Source organism: Microtus pennsylvanicus, chromosome 13 (assembly GCF_037038515.1).
Source record: "Microtus pennsylvanicus isolate mMicPen1 chromosome 13, mMicPen1.hap1, whole genome shotgun sequence".
Taxonomy (NCBI): domain Eukaryota; kingdom Metazoa; phylum Chordata; class Mammalia; order Rodentia; family Cricetidae; genus Microtus; species Microtus pennsylvanicus.
In genome coordinates this window covers 55329050-55351275 of record NC_134591.1, presented here as the reverse complement: position 1 = coordinate 55351275, position 22226 = coordinate 55329050, and the positions used below count along the sequence as shown (strand labels likewise).

The following is a 22226-nucleotide window of genomic DNA, read 5'->3' as shown; positions in this document are numbered from 1 at the left end:
TTAAGAGAATATTGAGGATAAAAATGAAAGTGGGAAGTGGTGACCCACACCTTTATTCCAGCACTTGGTGGTAGAAATGGGTAGTTCTCTGTAAATCTGAATCAGCCTGGACTATATAGCAAGTTCTAGTCCAGTCAGGGCCACATAAGAAGACCCTGTATCAAAAAAGAAAACAACAAACAAACCTGGGGTTAGAGAGCTGGCTCAGTGGTTACAGGCACAGTCTGCTCTTTTAGTGGACCAGAGTTCAGTTTCCAACAGCCATGCTAGGCAGCTCACAGACTTCTGTAACTCAAGTTCCGTCACCTCTGCCCTCTGAAGAGTACTGCGCTCGTGTGCACAAACCCACACACTGACATACATAATTAAAATTAAATTAAAAGAGAAATGGGAAGTAATCTAATAAAGAGATATTGTGTGTTCATAGTATTTGACTACACATAATTTAGGTGGATATTTGTTACAAAGATTTCTTTTAATGAAAAGAATATATATTTTCTGTATATAATTGTATATCTAATTAATAAATAACACAAGATAATTTATGTAATTCATTCTTATAGCCTGTAGGGGACAGAGTGCTTCCATTCACTTTCATCAGTGAAGTTTCTTGTTACTACCAGCCCAATGAATACAGAACTATTTGTATTACTTTAGTTCTTAAATATTTTTAAGGTTATTTTTAATTTTTAAAAATGTTGAATAATGGCTCTTATGTCATTTCCTGTTGTATATTAGGAGTACAGCTTAGAGACCAGGCCAACGGCATTCTCTCATTTCCTCTCAACAGATTCCCGATGGGAAAAGGCCACCGAGGTTACTGTGGCTCGCCAAAAGCAGCTAGAGGAATCTGCAAGCCATCTGGCCTGTTTCCAAACTGCAGAATCCCAGCTCCGCCCTTGGCTGATGGAGAAGGAACTGATGATGGGAGTTCTGGGACCCCTATCTATTGACCCCAACATGTTGAATGCACAGAAACAGCAGGTCCAGGTGAGCAATGTAGAAAAACACTTAGAGCGAAGAAATCTGGGTTTGAGTGCTTCTTCTGGTAAGTGGATTTCATTACCCCAGACAAGGTTCTCTTTCCTCAGATTTGTTTGTGTTTTGTTTTGTTTTTTTTGACACAGGATTTCTCTGTGTTACCTTGGCTATCCTGGAACTCACTTTGTAGACCAGGCTGGTTTTGAACTCACAGAGATCCCCCTGCCTCTGCTTCCCAAGTGCTGGGATTAAAGGAGTGCACCACCATAGCCCAGCATATTAAGCAATTCTTAAGATAATGCTGCATCATCTTAGTAATCTGGTCCCTGGAGTTTTATGGCTTATTTTCAAAATGAACTGGCACAATTCAAACTCAGTTTTTGTTTTGACACTGCTTTTAGATCTGTTTTCTCTGTCTAAACATCTCTGTGTCATTTCTATTTCAGTTTATGCTGAAGGAATTTGAAGCACGAAGGCAGCAGCATGAGCAGCTGAATGAGGCAGCTCAGGGCATCCTAACAGGGCCTGGAGATATCTCTCCATCCACCAGCCACGTGCAGAGAGACCTCCAAGGCATCAATCAGAAGTGGGTTGAGCTCACTGACAAGCTTAACTCCCGTTCCAGCCAAATTGATCAAGCTATTGTTAAAAGTACCCAGTACCAAGAGTTGCTCCAGGACTTATCAGAAAAGGTGAAAGCAGTTGGACAGCGACTGAGTGGCCAGTCGGCCATCAGCACTCAACCTGATGCTGTAAAGCAGCAACTAGAGGAAACCAGTGAGATTCGGTCCGACTTGGGACAATTAGACAATGAGATTAAGGAGGCTCAGACGCTGTGTGATGAACTCTCGCTGCTCATTGGTGAGCAGTACCTCAAGGATGAGCTGAAGAAACGTTTGGAGACAGTTGCCCTGCCACTCCAAGGCTTAGAAGAGCTTGCAGGTAAGCTAAAGTGAGAATAGCAAAAGAATAGCACAGCAGGCCAAGACTTTAGGGTGACCTTTAAGTCACTTTTTAGGTTTGGCATAATGTCATCCTAGCCTTATTTCCAGTAATCATGAGAGCTGTTGTGGTTATTATCCATTGAGCACTGGCATCTGTGGAGCTCCACATAACTGAACACAGTCACGGAGATAGAAACTCTAACATTCCATCAGCTAGCCTGCAGGCGCTCGTGTCCAAGCATGCACTGATGGGTGGAGTTCTATACACACTTTAGCTGAAGCACTTGTTTTCTGTATGTTGTTGATGGGCATGCATAGCCTTGACCCCATTATGCAAAGTTATAATGTATTTTGCAATTTTTAAGTTTTTTTCATTTTTAATTTTATCATTGCTTATATGTAGTATCTGTAGAGACCAAGAAGGGGTGTCTAAACCCCTGGAACTAGAGTTACAAGGAGATGTGAGCTGCCATGTTGGTACTAGGAACCAAACATGGGTCAGTCCTCTACAAGAGCAGTCAGTATTCCTGACTGCTGAGCCATCTCTCTACCCTATTTTGAACTTTTTTTGTTTTTTTAAAGAAAAATTTTGTTATTGACTTGTTTCTGTTCTGGAAATGTTATGACTTAGACATGTCAGGTCATGTTACATGATTAATAAGAGGATTGAATATGTGTATAGGAACCTGGCTTTATACATATTTTTATGGTAGATTCTCAATGTTTATTTTCTGTTCTTAAGATTAAACCATACCCTGTTAGCAAACATTTTATATCCCATGTTCAGGCTTGATTGATTTTAATTTCATTTTCTTATGTCAGCTGATCGCATGAACAGACTCCAGGCAGCTCTTGCCAGCACCCAGCAATTCCAACAAATGTTTGATGAGCTGAGGACCTGGTTGGATGAAAAACAAAGCCAGCAAGCAAAAATCTGCCCAATTTCTGCAAAATTGGAGCGACTCCAGTCTCAGCTACAAGAGAATGAAGAGTTTCAGAAGAACCTTAATCAACACAGTGGTTCCTATGAGGTGATTGTGGCCGAGGGGGAATCTCTACTGCTTTCTGTGCCTCCTGGAGAAGAGAAAAAGACTTTACAAAATCAGTTGGTTGAACTCAAAAGCCACTGGGAAGACCTTAGTAAAAAAACTGCAGACCGACAGTCTAGGCTCAAGGACTGTATGCAGAAAGCTCAGAAATATCAGTGGCATGTGGAAGACCTTGTGCCCTGGATAGAAGATTGCAAGGCCAAGATGTCTGAGTTGCAGGTTACTTTGGATCCAGTGCAGTTGGAGGCCAGCCTCTTGAGGTCAAAGGCAATGCTGAGTGAGGCAGAGAAGCGCCGCTCCCTGCTGGAAGTACTGAATAGTGCTGCTGACATTCTGATCAATTCTTCAGAAATAGATGAAGATGAGATCCGGGATGAGAAGGCTGGACTCAACCAGAACATGGATGCCATTACAGAGGAGCTACAGGCCAAAACGGGCTCTCTAGAAGAAATGACTCAGAGGCTCAAGGAATTCCAGGAAAGCTTTAAGAATATTGAAAAGAAGGTTGAAGGAGCCAAACACCAGCTTGAAATCTTCGATGCTCTGGGCTCTCAAGCCTGTAGCAACAAGAATCTTGAGAAGCTAAGAGCTCAGCAAGAAGTTCTGCAGGCCCTGGAGCCTCAGGTAGACTACCTGAGGAACTTCACTCAGGGACTGGTGGAAGATGCCCCAGCTGGATCTGATGCCTCCCCACTTGTGCATCAAGCTGAGGTCGCCCAGCAAGAGTTCCTAGAGGTGAAACAACGAGTGAACAGTGGTTGCCTGACCATGGAGAACAAGCTAGAGGGGATTGGGCAGTTTCACTGTCGAGTTCGAGAAATGTTTTCTCAGTTGGCTGACCTGGATGATGAGCTAGATGGCATGGGAGCCATTGGTAGAGACACGGATAGCCTCCAGTCACAAATTGAGGATGTGCGGCTATTCCTTAACAAAATCCAAGCCCTCAGGGTTGACATAGAAGACTCTGAAGCAGAGTGTCGAAAAATGTTGGAGGAAGAGGGGACTGTGGACTTACTAGGTCTCAAGAGGGAGCTAGAAGCCCTTAATAAACAATGTGGTAAGCTGACAGAGAGAGGGAAAGCCCGCCAGGAGCAGCTGGAGCTCACACTGGGCAGAGTGGAGGACTTCTACAGGAAACTGAAAGCGCTCAATGATGCCACGGCAGCTGCAGAGGAGGCCGAAGCGCTCCAGTGGGTTGTGGGCACTGAAGTGGATGTCATCAGCCAGCAGCTGGCAGACTTTAAGGTAAGTCTTGCTCTCCTTTTTTTTTTTATCCTTTTTCTCACTAATGCTTAAAATTTAGATGACAGTTGAGATTGCATTTTTCTCTTGGGTCCTGATTTCCTTGTTCTCACTTCTATTACTACTAAAGCACTTGTGTGGAAGTCTAAGAAAATATCTTTGAACATTTTTCTGTTGTAGTTTCTTTCAATTTTTATAGCCAGTTACGGATATGGAAGAAAGTGTTTAAGCCTTGTCTCTTAGCCTAAGAATCTCCTCATGATTTCTTGGACTTTCAAATTAACTGATTTGGTTACTGCATTGAAATTGTATTCATAGTCCTGTTTTTCAAGCTGAGCTATTATTAGCCATTTCCTGAAGTGTTAATTTTGCACACCTTTCAGGGAGACTATTGATATGAAACAATGTAAGGTTTTCATGGATTATTAAATGAAACATTGAGTCAAAGAAATCTCTGACTTGCAACAAGCAGCCCATGAATCCTCCTGACACTCCTCAAGTACAAGTTCCTCACCTGTAGGAGAGTTGGATAAGTTCTGTCTTAATTGCAAAGTGTTTAGTCCTTTACCATAGTTAGTCTTTCTGGTACTAAAATTTTGTTTTTTTTGTTTGTTTGTTTGTTTTTTTTTTTTTTTTGGTTTTTCGAGACAGGGTTTCTCTGTGGTTTTGGAGCCTGTCCTGGAACTAGCTCTGTAGATCAGGCTGGTCTCGAACTCACAGAGATCCGCCTGCCTCTGCCTCCCGAGTGCTGGGATTAAAGGCGTGCGCCACCACCGCCCAGCTGGTACTAAAATTTTGAGTCTAAATCAAAATAACGGGAGGTGATCTAATGACTAGACCCTAAAGTGTGGGTTTGCTGCTCAGGTGCTTGGTTCAAGATTCCTGTAATTGGCCAGGCGATGGTGGCGCACGCCTTTAATCCCAGCACTTGGGAGGCAGAGGCAGGCGGATCTCTGTGAGTTTGAGACCAGCCTGATCTACAGAGCTAGTTCCAGGACAGGCTCCAAAGCCACAGAGAAACCCTGTCTCGAAAAACAAAAAAAAAAAAAAAAAAAAAAAAAAAAAGATTCCTGTAATTACAGTTACCCAAAAGTCTCTCATTCTGCTGGCATACCCTTCATGGCACAAGGAATAAATTTGAAAATAGTATAGGTAGCACTTCATTCTATCACCAGTGCTAGTTACTTCCACAGATGACACTGCTGCCATCAAAATATAAAGTGAAGACATGGTAGCACACACCTGTAATCTCAGGTCTTAGGCATCTGAGACAACACTGAAAGTTCTAGGACAGCCTTTAAAGCAAGACCTTATCTCAGAGGAGGAAGGGGCTACTGGCTCCAAAACAGAGACGCACTAACCCTGGAAGGTTATAACGTTATAGACCCTGATCCTAGTGTGACACAGGCAGAAGCCACATTTGGAGACAGTGTAATTTGTAGCTACAAAAGGTCATCATAGCTGAGTACTGTTTGTTAGTTAGAGAAAATTCAGACCCATTGCACATACCTCTGTTTCATCGGCAGTGGGAAAACTGGCATCCATCCCTATAGGCTACAAAATAGTTTCATCTCAGCGGATCCTAGTTTGTGGACAAATTATTTAAAAATTTTTGTATGCATGTATTGGGCCTGCAACTTGTTGGGCAAGTATTCTGCTAAGCTATGACCCCAGCTTGCCTCATTTTCTCAACAGGGTATTGGGCATAAAGAGTACAGGTTGAGGGCTGGAGAGATGGCTCAGCAGTTAAGAACACTGACTGCTCTTCCAGAGGTCCTGAGTTCAATTCCAAGCACCTACATGGTGGCTCATAACCATCTGTAGTGAGATCTGGCACCCTCTTCTGGCTTGCAGGCATACATTCAGACAGAACACTGTATACATAATAAGTAAATAAACAAACAAATAAATAAATAAAATAAATCTTTAAAAAAAAAGAGTACAGGTTGACATTAGAAGATATTGATATTTTCGAGGATACAAGGGGCTGCTTTGTAGTAAATGTCCCTGAGTCACCATAGTCTGAGTGCCTATTAAGTTCTTGTTTGGGGTTTCTACAGTGTTGTACTGGTCAGACTGACAATCTATATAGATAAATAGTGAGGAGGTAATTTTTGAATTTTTTCCCCACTACCATGATGTTAAGCATTATATTTTGTTTTCTGTATAGCTGGTTTCAACTAACTACAGATTGAAAATATTTTAGGAAGAAACCCAAAGTATAAGAAATAGCAATATAACAATAAAAAATAAAACAAAGTTTTAAAAAATATAGCATAACATGATCTATATTGCATTAGGTATTATAAGTAACCTAGATATGATTTAAAGTAGACAAGGAGATACAAATACTATGTCACTTCTAAACGTGGATTGAGAATGTGTAAATCTGGATAAGTATGGGGTTCTGAAACCATCTCTTGAAGGACCCCACGTGTATTGCTGCCGTCACTTCCACAGCAGTCGCTGGGTCTGCCTGTAGCAGCCTGGTCTCCAGTGAGCTAGAAAATGAAGTAAACAAGCTGTGAACAATGTATTAGTCAGGCATGGTGGCACATGACTGTAATTACAGCACAAGGGAGGCTGTGGTTGGGAGATCATGAGTTCAAGGCCAGTCTGGGCTACATGACCATATTTCAAAAGCATTAAATGCTAACTTTTTTTTTCTGAGCCAGGGCTTCTCTGTGTAACAGTTACTGGCTGTCCTGGAACTCACCTTGTAGATTAGACTGGCCTCAAACTCAATGAGATCCTCCTGCCTCTGCCTCTCACGCCTGGCTAGATAGAAATTTAAAAAGGAGCACCTGGAGGGCATGAGTTGTGTTGGATTTGATAAGACTTTTTTTCCCTTGGTTTACTGCAGTGGTTCTCAACCTCTTACTACAGTTCCTCTTGTTGTGGTGACCCCCAACCATAAAATTATCTTCGTTACTATTTCATAGCTGTAACTTTGCTGCTCTTATGAATCATGATGTAAATATCTGAAATGCGACCCCTGCGAAAGTGTCATTGGACCCCAAAGGGGTTTTGAGAGATGTTCTGGAATTTGATGAGGCTAGAAGATTCACTGGGCATTGCTGGGTATTACTGCTTTTATGTCTAGCCTGTTAGTTCCCTCAGGGCGCTCGGAGTTCAGTAGCGGCTTAGCTGTTAGAGCCAGCTAGCTTCGTTGTTTTCTAAGAATAAGCTTCCTACCACTGAATATTATGGCTCTAAAGGTTGGAGTCAGTCAGTCAGCTGGGTACTGGCAGGGTGTTTATCTACAGGGGTGGGGGAGGGAGTGGTGGATGTTGGCATGGCAAGCCTAAAAGTGAAGGGAGGAGGGTGCTGAAGTGCTTTGTTAAAGTCTGTAGGGACTTACTATAAAATGGTCAGTACCCCCTCCCCACCACCCCAGGTTTGTGATCAAGTCCAAGTCACTAACTTTCCTAATAGGGAAGCCGTTTTTCGCCTCCTCCCAGCAGAGGACTTTGGTCAAGGAGGGAGGAGCACTCTTGGCTGAGCTCTTGGGAAATGAAAACAATGAGAGAGAAACTCTCAGCCAGTTGCCCAGCCCTCTAGAAGTTGCATAATTGTCTTTTTGAACCTGTTCTAAGGACTGAATCATTTTCACGATGGGGATAAGTGTTGAGCTTCTGGATTAATGTGTTGGAGTTCAGCAATTGATTAATCTGCCCTTGCCCCAGCAGCAGACTGGATTCATAAAGATCGACTCAACTTTCAGATGCAAATCATTTTCAATAAGAAAAATCAAATGAAAATACATATTAAAAGTCATTTCAGCTTAAAGTTTTCTTTAGCACACACTCTGAGGGAAGATAAGAATCTGTGAGGCAGAAACACAGGCCATGCTTTGCCTTGACTAACTCCTCTGGGGATAGCCAGATAGTCCAGTCTATGGAGATCCTCAGGCTTCCTTGGCACAGCAGTGCTGATAAACCCATAGGTTGCAGGTTAGGCTGTGGGAAATAGTTTCCATGATGTGGAAAAATAAAAGTCATTATTCCTAGGGAAGATTTTTCTTTGGTTGTAGAATCTGGTTGGCTGGTGGGGTATCATTCAGATACCAACAGAAGACCCTTTTCCTTTCTCAGCAAGTAAACTCCTCAGCCATCTGCATTGAGACATTCACCATGGCCCCATCTCTTTCTGTGGGAAATAGACAGGAAGGGGCCTTTCCAGAAACCATGACTGAAGCATGTTTTCAAAAAACTGTGAGGAGAAGCTGTTAGCTAACCTCTTCAGGAAATCCCGTTTCTGGTTATTGAGGAAAAGGAATTGTGTATGTCTAACAGGAGATTAATAAGAAAGGAGGGACCTTTGTTTATAACACTGAAACTTGAGCCAAAGAATTCTCCTAGTGTGACCTTCCTGGGAAGGGTAGGGGAGCGGAAGACAAAACAAAACAAACAAACCCATTCAGTCTGGTGGTTAGTAAGAAGCTTTCCTCATTTGGAAACTGTCTGTAGATTGACATTCTGAGTCTTAACTTCACCTGTCCTTTGCACCCCTGTTCCCCAACAAGAGTCATGCTTGAACCCCGGGCAGAAAGGATATAGTAGTTTGGGCATCACATTATGAATAACATCTGCGTCTATGTGGAGTCATTTGTGTTTCGTGCCTGTGATTAGGATAAACTGTAGACTTAAGACTCTCCTAGGGTCTGCCAAGTTTCCCACGTTGTGTAATAAATGTCACCTAGTGGTACATTTGAGGCATCCAATCCAGTCAATCTTTTGGTTTTGGTTTTGAGATGGGGTGTCTTGTAGCTTAGGCTAGCCTTTAACTTCTGATCCCCATCTCTGCCTCAGCTGCTGGGATTACAAGCTTCCATGCCAGGTTTTATGGAACTCTAGGAATGGAACAGGACTCTGTGCATGCTAGGCAAGTATTCTACCTTGTGAACTATAGCACCAACCCCCAACTTCCTTGTTTTTGAGGCTGGCTAGCAGGGTGTAGTTGCAGTTGCAGGTTTAACACTGTCCTCTTCTACCCCAGTGGTTCTCAACCTTCCTAATGCTGTGACCTTTTAATATAGTTCTTTATGTTGTGGTGACCACCAACCATAAAATTATTTCATTGCTACTTCATAACTGTAATGTAAATATCTGATATGTGACCACAGGCTAGAACCATTGCCCTAACTCAAGCTGAACAGAGTTTAGGGTCAGTGATACTTGCAGCTTCTGTCTGACAGAGTCAGGTAGCCTTCTAGCAAACCAGAGCGGAAGCTCTTCAGTCACAGTCCTTTGATTCCCCCCCCCCCCCCCCCCCCCCCCCGCGCGCCCGTGGTAAACAAGCTTGTACAGCCTCTTATGTGCACAGATGAAAACCCTTGGCTGATGGAGCCCAGCATGGTACTGTAAGACTGCCAATTTGCAGATACTTGTTCGTTCCTTTCTCCACAGAACAAAGGTATTATCAGTTGGCCCAAGGTTGCCAGTTAGTACACCTGCCTGAGAATGAGTCACTAGCCGATAAAGCAAATGAGGTCAGCATTATCTACCTGCCTTGGGAGAGAAGGGAAAATCAAAGCAGGGAAAACCTGTCTGTCACTGCAGGGTTAGACACCCCCTTTAAAGCAGCCAACTGGAGGCAGACTCCGCCCTCTAGCCTCCTCCTTTGCCTAATGCTAACTGAACTTTGGACTCTTTTGAGATTTTTTTGTTTGTTTGTTTCGTTTTTTTTTTTCTTTTGGTTTTTTCGAGACAGGGTTTCTCTGTGGCTTTGGAGCCTGTCCTGGAACTAGCTCTGTAGACCAGGCTGGTCTCGAACTCACAGAAATCCGCCTGCCTCTTGTTTTTCTTTCTTTTTCAAACAAGCATCCTGTAGTGCTACTCCAGTGGCAACTGGGATCCAAGGAAGAAAATACCCTAAAGTGGCTTTCTCACCTTCGGCTTGTAAAACATTTTTAGTTCAGTTGTTTTTTATTGTGGGGAGCTGTCTTGCTCATTGGAGAGTGTTGAGCAGCATCTCTGACCTGTATCTACTAGCAATAGTAGCTTCCCACTTGTAAGAACCTGATATTCCCAAAGGCCCCCTGAAGGCAGAGCTGCCCTCTTTAGAACGTCTGCTCTGGGAGAACATGGTCTCAGTTGGGATGGGTACTAGCTGATTAAGTTAAATATTTGTATTGCAGGCAACCTCCTGGTAATCTGATTATGGCTGTGTGTTAGCAACACTGCCTCTAGGTCAGCCTGCCATTAGACCAGCTCTGAAGCCTTTGTTTTTCTGGTGATGATAATTTGTGTCTGGTTGAAATTCTCCTCGACACTTTCCCTGGCGTGTGAGATTTATATGCAGTTGTTAGCTCAGGTATTCAGCTGAGGATGCACTGGCGCTTCCTTGGTGGAAATACCTCAGGGCACTTCCTTGTTCTGTGCCTTTAACGGAGATTACAGACGTCAGTTGTTCTCTGGAACCAACCCAAAGTTTGGCTGCTGGTATTTATAACCCTTATGTGACCACCCTCCACCCCTCACCCCCCAGAATTCCAATGCACTGCAATAATCCTCTCCACCTCCACTAGCAACTGAATGGGGAGGAGGCAAAAGAACTTTTTGCATTATGTCGAACCTTTTCTAGTTCTCTTTTTAAAATATTACCCACCAGACAAAAGGACTACTGGCAACCAAGAAAAACAGAGACAGAGGAATTGTCTTCCCTAATTGGTGATCTAATCAGCAAGTCGTCAGCCCTGAAAACACATACAAGTAGCATTATAAAGTCTGAGCAGGTTGTATTTTTATATTTAGGAAGGAATATATGTGTGTGCAGCCACAAATATATGCATATAACAACAACTAAAGGAAAAGAGGCCTTGAATTTGAGAGAGCAAAGCTAACGTGGGTTAGAGGGAGGGAAGGGAAGGGAAGGAGAGGGGAGGGGACAACAGGGGAGGGGAGGAAAGGGAGAAAATGATCTGATTATATTAAAATCTCAAATACTAAGTTCTAATAAAAAATTATTTTAAAAGTATTGCCACTTAGTATTTTAAATATAAGCATCACTTGGCATAATCTGAAGCCTTTAGCCATTGCATTGTCCTGAGAAGCCTTGTGCTTCAGTAAATGTTAACTAGAATATCATCAAGAAGTGCTGATAAATCTCACTTTTGATAGCGAAAAGATTTTTTAAACAGTAAACAAATATATTCTCAACCAAAGAAAAGAACTGAGCACTTGGATTTGAGCTTATGGAAACTATATACAGTATCGCACCTAGCATTCACAGCTGCAAGGCATCATATAGCTTTGTACAGAAAGAAAGAAAAATCTATTTCCAGAAAAAAGCAGAATACAGTCTGTGCAAAAAAAAAAAGTGTTGTTGAATATTCGATTAAGTAAACATGAATTGTGGAGATCATTACAGACTTGCGGAACTAGACAGTTTATTGCTATGTCTAGGAATGGGTGCAGGTGGTCTCAGCCTTAGCCTGACCTTTAAAAAAATATTGGAGCCTGATGTAGTCATGTATGCCTGTAGTTCTGGCTGCTGGAGGCTAAAGCAGATGGGTTCCTTGAGGCCAGGAGTTCAAAGCCAGTTTGGACAGTATAGGATATTGTATATATATATATGTATGCATATAACAACTTTGGGCACTTTGAAGCTAGTGCACAAACCTTTTGGGGACATAGAACATCTCTGACCTGACAGTTGGTACAGTTGTCTACTTTGCCAAGAATAAAGTTAATGCCACAGGCAATCCAGTCAGGTCACTGCCCAAAAGGACTGCCTCCTGCCAAATGGATATGTCCCAAGTCTCAGCTGTCATAATTGGAAAAACCTGGCTATGAGAAGAATGTGTTTCCTCTTACCTTCTGTAAGACTCTGACACAATCAGTCCTTTTCAAATGAGTTTTTCATGATAACTGTGCAAGATTAATGGGATACACTCCGAAGGCCCTCACAAGATACTCTTGCCACCAGTACTGTGCATGGTGCTTCTTGCAGTTCAGGGGCTTTTCAGTCCATCCTTACATGCTCTGTTCCAGTACTTTTAAGGGTAGTTAACAGTGGGAAACAGGCACAAAGAATCACTCTGTAAGACTGTAATAGGAAGTGCAGCAAGAAAGCCTAAATGAGTTCTTTTTTTTAAAATATTTATTTATATTTTTTATCTATAGAATATTCTGTCTGTGTATATGTCTGGAGGCCAGAAGAGGGCACCAGACATCATTACAGATGGTTGTGAGCCACCATGTGGTTGCCGGGAATTGAACTCAGGACCTTTGGAAGAGCAGGCAATGCTCTTAACCTCTGAGCCATCTTTCCAGCCCTCTAAATGAGTTCTTATAACCCTTCTGTAAATCAGGCATTTAAAATGTCAGCTTACAGATAAGAAAATTTAGACTTGCTGGGTGTGGTGGCGCAAGCCTTTAATCCCAGCACTTAGGAGGCAGAGGCAGATGGATCTCTGTGAGTTCAAGGATAGCCAGGGCTACACAGAGAAACCCTCGGAGGTGTGGGGGTCAGGGGATAGAGAGAACTAAAGTTTAAGAGGAAAAAAACAAATTTGCTCAAGCATGGAGCTGGAGAGATACTCAGTAGTCAAGTGCTTTCTGGTCTTCAGAGGGAAGATGTAAGTTCAGTACCACACTGCTCACAGCCACCTGTAACCAACTCCAGGTCCAGAAGATCCTCTGGCTTCTGAGTTTATACTCAGGTACAAACTCATACAGAAACACACAGACATATACACATAATTTTTAAAAAATAATATATTTTTAAAAATAACTTGCTCAAGCAACTTAGCAAATAAACTTTTGAATGGAACTGGTGTGTTTGGTATGAAATTTATACTATGCCAGTGGTTCCTCAACTGGAGCATGTGTGCTTGTTGGGAGACATTTAGCAATGCCCAAGAAACAGTGTTCTTTCTTCTCTCTCTCTCTCTCTCTCTCTCTCTCTCTCTCTCTCTCTCTCTCTCTCTCTCTCTCTCCCCTCTCTCTCTCCCTCTCTCTTTGTTTTTTTGTTTTGGGTTTTTATTGTTGTTGTTTTGACATAGGATCTCACTATGTAGCCCTCGCTGGCCTTGAACTCACAGTTATATACTTATCACTGTCTCCTGAGTGCAGTCAGCAATAGGAAGGCTGCTAATGGTGTCTAGTGATTGCTACTAAAATACACAGGATAGTTCCTCGCAATGAAAAAGTTACTCAACCCACTTTTAGAAAGATAGCGTAGGGGGGCTGGAGAGATGGCTCAGCGGTTAAGAGCATTGTGTGCTCTTCCAAAGGACCTGAGTTCGGTTCCCAGCAACCACATGGTGGCTCACAACCATCTGTAATGGGGTCTGGTGCCCTCTTCTAGCCTGTAGACATATATGCAAACAGAATATTGTATCCATAATAAATAAATATTAAAAAAAAAGAAAGAAAGCGTAGAGCTGAAGATGGCTTAGCTTTTAAGGACATTGACTTCTCTTCCAGAAGACCAGGGTTCAATTCCTGAAACCCACGTGGCAGCTCACAGCTGTCTGTAACTCCTGTTCCAGGGAATCTGGCACCCTGTAGGCAAAATACCAATACATATGAAATAAAAATAAATATTAAAAAAATATTTAATGTTTTAATAAATAAAGCTTGACTGAAGATCAGAGTGCAAAGCTAGCCACACTAGTCAATCATACAGGCCTGGAGTGTTGGTACACACCTTTACTCCCAGAACTCAAAGGCCCTCCTGGGCTACATGAGAGAGAATCAATCTGAAAGAGAAACAGAGCTCACACCTTTGATCCCAACACTAGAGAAGAATATAGACAGGACTGCAGTCTCAGTCTTCAGTCTGAGGATTCATGAGGACAGGATCTCACCCTTTTCGTCTGAAGATTTGGTAAAGGTAAAAGGTCTCTCTAGTGGTTGGCTGCTTTGCTTTTCTGATCTTCAGCTTGAACCCCAATACCTATGTGTCTCTGTTTTTAGTATTTGTGCTACAATAGGAATTATTTTCTGTTTTTTTTTTTTTATCTTCCTTCAGACTACATGAATACTGCATAGAGAAGCTTCAGTGGCTCTCCTCATCTTACTAAAATTTAGCTAAGAAATAGGGTTGATTCCTGAGATGACTTCTGCAGTCAGGATTTTTGTAAACTGATTTGACTCAGTGGCTAAAGAATTCTCTGTGCTTCATTAGTCCCCACCCCACCCTGCCACAGGGTTCCTGCTGTGGACATCAATCAGCTGTGTATCTCAAGCTACTTCCTGTAGGGTGTGTTGTGGAATGGCATCAGCCCCTGCGCCAGATGGGAGTGCTGATCTCAGTGTCATTTTATCAGATTCTAGTTGGAACAAAGGATTCCCTCTTGAAAGACTGAGAGCTGGTGCAGTGGGACCGGCAGTGTGTACGCATATGGTTCCCATGGAAAAGGGAGACGCAAATTATCCTGTAGCCTTTTAAAACATGGGTTTCCAAGGTGGAATTCCTGTGCTTCTGACTTTACGTTTGTCTTGGCAGTGCTTATTCTTCTCCCAGATCAATGCATGAGCTAATTGGTGGCATCCTTCAGAACCGGCTGGCTTCTTTATCCCAGCATTTTCCTTCAGTCTTCGACTAAGTACTTGATTGCCAGTTTTTCTGGTCCTGTTTCTGATATAGTTACTCCTGCTCTTCAGTTAGTTTTTGTGCTCTATAACTCAATATTATTTTCAAGTCATTAACCAGAATTAACCAGAGCACATTACCGGCTCAGTGAGTTTCCTAGCCACCCAGTTGTTCGTTAGATCAGCTTTAATAATCTCAGAGTCCTAATTAACCGTAGCTTTCATCACACACCACTGCATCATCTCCTCCATCGCCATGCAGATGCGTTGGCTGAGTCAGCGTCCTTAGGAGAGACATTGCTTAATATTAATCAGTCTTTAATTAAAACATCAGAGCGTAAAAGAAAAAAAAAAACATCAGTTTTGTTCCAGGGACAATCAGCTTTTGAAAAGATAGAATTCATCTCTCTGCAGTGTCAACCCAGACTGAGATGTTTTACAAGAAGTCTTTATTTATGGTTTCAGTAAATACTGACTATATCTAATATTTGGTCTACTATGTGTGTATATATGATCTAGAGGAAGATGATGAGAATTTAAGGCACTTGAAGGTTTATCCTACTTGAATTCATGATATATTCAAGTGAGCACACCTTTAATCCCAGCACTCGGGAGGCAGAGGCAGGCGGATCTCTGGGAGTTCGAGGCCAGCCTGGTCTACAAGAGCTAGTTCCAGGACAGGCACCAAAGCTACAGAGAGAAACCCTGGCTCAAAAAACCAAAAAGCTGTGTGATTTTACAGTTAATCTTCAAAAGTGAGCTAGCTGTTTTGGATCTTCTTTCCTTCCTTCCTTTCCTTTTCTTTCTTTTATCAGAGAGAGGGGGTGAAGGGATGGAAGGATGGACAGGCACTTGTGGAGATCAGACAACCTGTGAGAGTTGGCTCTTTCCTTCCACCATATGGTTTCCAGAAATTGTACTTAGGTCATCAGGCTTGGTGACAAGCACCTTTATCTACTGAGTTTTCTGGCCAGCCCTTTGGTCTAGTTCCTTAACTTCAAACCTAAGTTGTCTATTTGTTCATTTGTGATCAAAGATAATTATTTGAGTAGGGGCTAGAGATGTACCTCCAAGGTATCATACTTGCCTAGCACGTATAAGGCCCTAAGTGATACATACACACACCAAGTAACAAAATTAAAGAAGTGGGTTTTTTTGTTGTTTGTCTTTTGGTTTTTTGAGACAGGGTTGGGGGAACTCACTCTGTAGACCAGGCTGGCCTGAAACTCACAGAGTTCTGCCTGCCTGTCTCTGCCTCCCTGAGTACTGGGATTAAAGGCATATGCCACCACTGCCTGCCAAACAAATGTTTATTAAAATGTCTGTATTATTTGTTTTAGCTTATTTTCTCATATTTGAGAGGGGACACCTGCAATAAGATTGTCCAGTGATCTGACCCAGAAAAGCAACTTTATGATAGTCATGGTGATAGTCGTGCCACCTTGAAACTCAAACAGACTACTCAGTCCCAGGGCAGGGTCCCCACTCATGCTTTCAAAGCACTGTTTGATTTTTTTTTTTTTTGGAGTCCTTATACAATTAAAATGAGCTCCTATCTCAGCTACTAGGATGGAGTTGCCTGACCATGTCTCATGAAGATATCTTAATTCCTAGTCTAGAGTACATAGTAGGTTCCAATAAATATTTGTTGAACAAATAAAAAGATTAAAAAGTACAACTTTGAGCCAGGGTATGAGACACGAGCCTAGTTATGTGTGGTCCTGCTTCAATCCTAAGCATTGTTAATTAAAAGAAAAGAAAAGAAAATTAATACAGCCTCAAAGGGACTAGAGAGATGGCTTGGCACTTAAGATCATTTCTTGTTTTTTCAGAAAACCAAGGTTCTGTTCCCAGCACCCATGTGGTAGCTCAAGTTCATGAGGAGTTCTGGATGATCCAGTGCTTTCTTCTGATTTATACAGGCCCCAGGCATGCACTCATATGGCAAAACAGTCATACACATAAAATAAAATAATTTTTTAAGAATATAACTTCAGTTGTCCAGGGGTGGGGTGGGGAGCCAGAAGAAGGCACTCTCAAGGGATGGCAAATACTCCCTTCACACACCCATTATCCTTGACCCCTGCTGTCTGACTCAGCACCCACACTCCTGAGACTGTCTCCCTAGAAATAGTCATTGGCTTCCCATTTGACTAATTGGGTAACATTGTCTAATTCATTGTCCTCTTTCTTAAAGACTTGGTTTTAGGGACTGTTGGCTTAGTCAGCCAGAACCTGCCACACAAGCGTAAGAACCTGAGTCCAGATCCCCAAAACCCACATAAAAGAAGTCAGACATAGTGGCATGCATCAATAAGCCCAGAGATGGGGTGTGAGTAAAAGGTACTCAGGCAAGTGGATCCTTACAGCCCATTGGCCTGCCAGTCTGCCATAGCCGATGAACTCCAGGTTTAGGGAGAGTCCCTGTCTCAAAAAAATGAAATAGAATGAAATAGAGAAAGACATCGTCCTAGGTACATGTGTATGTGTATCTACATGTACACATCCACACAAACATGAGAAACCTTGACTTGAGGCTGGCCTCAAACTCTTCGCCTTATGCCTCAATCTCATGAGTTCTAGATTACAGGTGTATGCTACCATGCCTTGCATCTGCTTACTCTCTCATCCTTCTCATCTCTTCTGCATGATCTGCTTTCCTTTGGATTTGCCTTCCTACTAAATATGTGACTTCTGGAGTTCTGTCATCTGTCCTCTTCCTTCTTTATATTCATCCATGCTGAGATAGCCAGCCCCACACTGCTTCATGGTGAAAGGCTTCTAAATCTATATCTCTACCCCAAAATGGAATCCTCTGTGTGAGGGACCATTCTAGACAGCTCTACATGAGTTGTCTTTGAATGCTCTAAACAAAATGAATCAATACCTTCTTCCCATAGTGTTCTGTAAGTGCTACCATGTCCTTAGTGACCCCAGAGTAATAGTATAGCATTATCTTTATTTTCTCTCTAACCTCTACTTTCTACCCAGTTTGCAAGTCCACATTTGACTTCACTTTTTCATAGTCCCTTATTTCACTTGTACTTTCTTTTTTTTTTTAAGACAAGTATATTTACCACCTCAAGATTCAAAAGTTAAGGATTTAAATTCTCAAGAGAGGCAAAAAGAGATAGATGTTAGCTGAGTGAGTGTTGTGTCCTACACATGTTTCTGTTAAGTATTTTTTTCTCTTTCTTGAGACAAGATCTTATCCTGTAGCACATCCTAGCCTCAATTTTTGTTAATCCTCCTATCTCAGCCATGAGCTACCCCACCTGATTTATAGTTAGCTAAGTCTTGTAATAACGCTTTTCTGAATAAAGCATAACATTCCCTCAGTATGGACTTCTTTTTCTTCCAGGCAGCCTGTACTTAAGCCATGCTGAATTAAAATTTGCTTCTTTGGGAACTTTATTTTTTCTGGGCATGCTGGAGCATACTATAATCCCAGCACTTGAAGATAAGGCAGGAAAATTGTCAATAGATAGAAGCAGCCTAGGGTTACATAGCAAACACCTATCTTAAGAAGAGAAGGTAGTGGTGCAGCCTTTAATCCCAGCACTTAGGTAGGCAGATCACTGTGAGTTCAAGGCCAGCCTAGTCTACAGAGCTAGTTCCAAGATATCTAAGGAACCCTGTCTCAAAAACCAACCAAACAAACAAAAGTAGAAATAGAAAATATTGTTCTGTCTCAAGTTCTTTACTTGAAATACTTGTTTTGTACTATTTCTATGTATCTGAATCCCAATGTGGTGAACTGTGGGTGTAGTTCAGTTGTTGAAATGCCTGCCTAGCATGCACAAGGCTCTGGGTTCCATCTGTAGCACCACTTAAACCAGGTAAAGTTTTGTACACTTAAGTCCAACATTCTCAAGAAGTGAAGGCGAAGGCAAGAGGATCAGAAATTGAAGGTCATCCTTGGCTACATAGACAAGCCTGGACTACATGAGACCCTGGCTATAAATAAATAAATACCCTAATGCCTATAAATAAACAATAAATATCCCAGTGAACAAATGTTCCCTCCTTGAAACCTTCTCTGATTCCTCCTGCCTTCCTGTCTCCTACCTTCTGTCAGGTCTCTCTAACTTGTAAAACCTCACCATTTTTATTGTCATCTCCTTCTTGGTAACTAACCATTAATCTAAACAAGAAATCAATACACTGTCTTTTGGAAAGTCTTCAAGCACCAAAGGGCTTTCAAGGGCCATGGGAGTTCCTGTAGAGTGTGTAGAAGGTTTTCTTAGGAGTTCAGGAATACACAAGAACTCAAATATCTTCAAAACCTTTGGTTTCCTATTTAAAACAAAATTTAAGAAAAAGAAATTCATATCATATTCTGTTGATCTGTATGCCACACAGAGTGTGTACTATCTTTATAATAACAAAAACACAAAACATGGTAGTCACTGATGCCCAGCACTTAATACTGTGGAGTTCTCACTTGTCTCTGAGTAATGCTCATGAAGTCTAGATTGAAGATTTAAAATTCCCAAGATCTAGCCCCCTGTATCCAACTTCTGTTCAGTGAATCCTGAGAGGGGGGAGGGGGGAGGGAGTCAGTCCCTGGCAGGTAGATGAAGATGAAAAGGCATTTCATTCACTGAGGTGTGGTAATGTGGGAGTCTCTAGATTGTTCAGGCAAGCTGGCAGTTCAATTTTGGGCAGACAAAGGCAATGCCAGATCCAAAGCTTGAAGGGGGCTGGTATGAGTGTATGAGAGGACTCCACCCAGCTCACTTTAATTAGGAAGACAACAGGAAGAAGCTAGAGGGGTCAACATTGTTCTCTCTTTTAGGTTCACTAAAGGAAAATCTGACACCAGATTCTTTTCTTAGGAATTCCAAAGTGTGTAGGAATTTTTTGAGCTCTGTAATCAACTAACAGGACACTAATTTGAAATGTGGCTTGAACACATCCATTTGTGGTTTTAGGGTGGGGAAAGCATCGGAAGAAGTACTCTGGAGCTCCCTGGGTTTCTCCCTCAGAAGTTTAGTAGGGCATGTGAATGTCCAGATGCCTTTTGTGTTAGAGCTATCAAGGCAACAAGAGGGTGAGAACTGAATCAAGTGTTTATTTCAGTCAGATGGCTACTGGCAGAATTCCACATACCAAAACTAAAGGGATACTCATGAACAGATAAAAAATAAGACGAGGCCTTCCTCCTTCCTTGTTCTTTATCTCCTTGCTTCTGTGTAACAGATACCAAGGACAAAAAGGAGTAAAACTAGGAGGCTTCTTGGTGGTTGTTTTTGAAGGGATGGAACCATTGGATTGTGTGAGTCTATAATGTCTTGGTGTGTGTGAGAGAGAGAAAAAGAGGGAGAAAAAGAGAGAGAGAGAAAGAGAGAGAGAGAGAGAGAGAGAGAGAGAGAGAGAGAGAGAGAGAGAGAGAGAGAGCGTCCTCAGTGAAGACCACGATGGCCTCATGCTCACAGGGATCTACTTTCTGAATGGGAGGACTGTGGTTAAAGGAATAGTCATCAGTCATCGTGCCTTGTGGAATCTTTTCTAGAGGCTTTGTTTAAACTTTTAGGAAGTTTCTCTGTGGTATTTTAACACCTTAGTTAAATAGAGTATGACTAAAACTGATAAGTAATTTGAATCTGAACCCAGTTGCTAGATTGTTACTAGAAGAGTAAAACAAGGTAGATAGGTGTGAGGAGGGGTTAGTTAGGGAAAGACTGCTGTGATAGGCACCTGCCTTGGTGAGGAAACAGGAAAGGAATTCCTGGCTGTGAAGGCTGTGATTCCACATCGAGATCATTCTTTATAATGGGATAACCACCCACCCTTAAGTCCAGAGCCAGAATTCCTTAGATTCTTCCAACCAGAGGGGCCCTGGCATGCTACACAGTCTGTTAGGATATCTGAACACTTGGTAGATGTATTTGGCTAGGAAGACTTGCTAGTGAAATTAATTCTGTCCTCTTTGGGCTTTTCCAGTTGTATTGAATAATTACAACAAAATTAAAACCTGAATTCCAGCCTGGTGATGGTGGCGCACGCCTTTAATCCCAGCACTCGGGAGGCAGAGGCAGGCGGATCTCTGTGAGTTCGAGACCAGCCTGGTCTACAGAGCTAGTTCCAGGACAGGCTCCAAAGCCACAGAGAAACCCTGTCTCGAAAAACCAAAAAAATAAATAAATAAAAAATAAAACCTGAATTCCATGAATTGTGAGGAATCAGGGCAGTAAGCTGATCTGCCCTTTGGTTACAGTGTGCCAGGGGTGCAGGAACTTTAAGGCTCATCCCGAACAAGCTGTAAGATTCACAAGGTTGCTTTGCCACATGACTGCTTCAATTTCTTCTCACACTCCTCTGGGACCAGAAAAGTCACCCTTTTAGGAGACACCTTCTTCTTTGAATAACTGTGAGAAAACTGATGGTTTGAAATCTGCCCTTGGATCTTGGCGTGCCAGTTTAAGAAGACATTCAGAACAAATTTCCTCCCTCCCACGTCCCAGCTCCTCGGATAGTTAATGTTGCTCATATCCCCTGGAACATGCTCTAGATCAAGTCTTCTTGATTCTTTTCACACTGTGTTTATAGAAGAGTTTTCTGGTGTCTTGCAGGTCACTGGTCACTGGGTCACTGGATTCTAAATAGCTCTTTTAAAACTTGTAAATTTAAGGAATAGGGAATCTAGAATAAAACAATACAATCTAGAACATCCCAGCACTTCCTTCCATTTGCAGATGAAGAGTCTTTGTACTTGAGTGGGTAGAACTGATCAGCTTCTTTTGAAGTGAGAAATGAAGTGTGAAGCGTTTTGCCAGGCAAAGCTCCCTTTTACTTGCCTAGTCTGATCATAGGCTTCAGCCTGTACCTCATTTTACAAAGGAAGTTGCTGCTCCTCAGACACGTCTATGGTTTAACTCCAAGCTTCACTGCTGGGTCTCCACACGCCAATGACTGGTTTTATTTACTGTTTGTGTAGAGAGTGGAAATAACTTTTTCCTAAGATTTACCATCTAAGCCGGGTGTTGGTGGCGCACGCCTTTAATCCCAGCACTCGAGAGGCATAGGCAGGAGGATCTCTGTGAGTTTGAGACCAGCCTGGTCTACAGAGCTAGTTCCAGCCGGGCGATGGTGGTGCACGCCTTTAATCCCAGCACTCGGGAGGCAGAGGCAGGCGGATCTCTGTGAGTTCGAGACCAGCCTGGTCTACAGAGCTAGTTCCAGGACAGGCTGCAAAGCCAGCCACAGAGAAACCCTGTCTCGAAAAACCAAAAAAAAAAAAAAACAAAACAAAACAAAAAAAAAAGAATTTACCATCTATATTGATCACGTAGACCAATAGGAATTTAGACATTCTTTTTTACCTTCATAAAATCAGAGGGACCATCCCAAAGGAGTAAAGAATTACACCTTACAGAGATGCAAGCTGCCTCTTGCAGGCAGTCTCCTGGGTTGCTCTCTGTACTTCGTTTAACAGTTACAGGTCACCAGGCAGTTTTGCTAAAAGG

The 22226-nt window shown here is 42.3% G+C and overlaps 1 protein-coding gene across 16 annotated transcripts in view; it reads left to right on the top strand.

The window, feature by feature from the left end:
• The window catches only part of Macf1 (microtubule actin crosslinking factor 1), a 337047-nt gene that overhangs the window by 251844 nt on the left and 62977 nt on the right, over positions 1–22226 (top strand). For all 16 annotated transcript variants that reach the window (XM_075946025.1, XM_075946018.1, XM_075946019.1 and 13 more), the window contains 3 exons: positions 791–990; positions 1428–1923; positions 2748–4219. In XM_075946025.1, the coding sequence (XP_075802140.1) occupies positions 791–990; positions 1428–1923; positions 2748–4219 (2168 nt within the window). The remainder of the gene's footprint in view (positions 1–790; positions 991–1427; positions 1924–2747; positions 4220–22226) is intronic.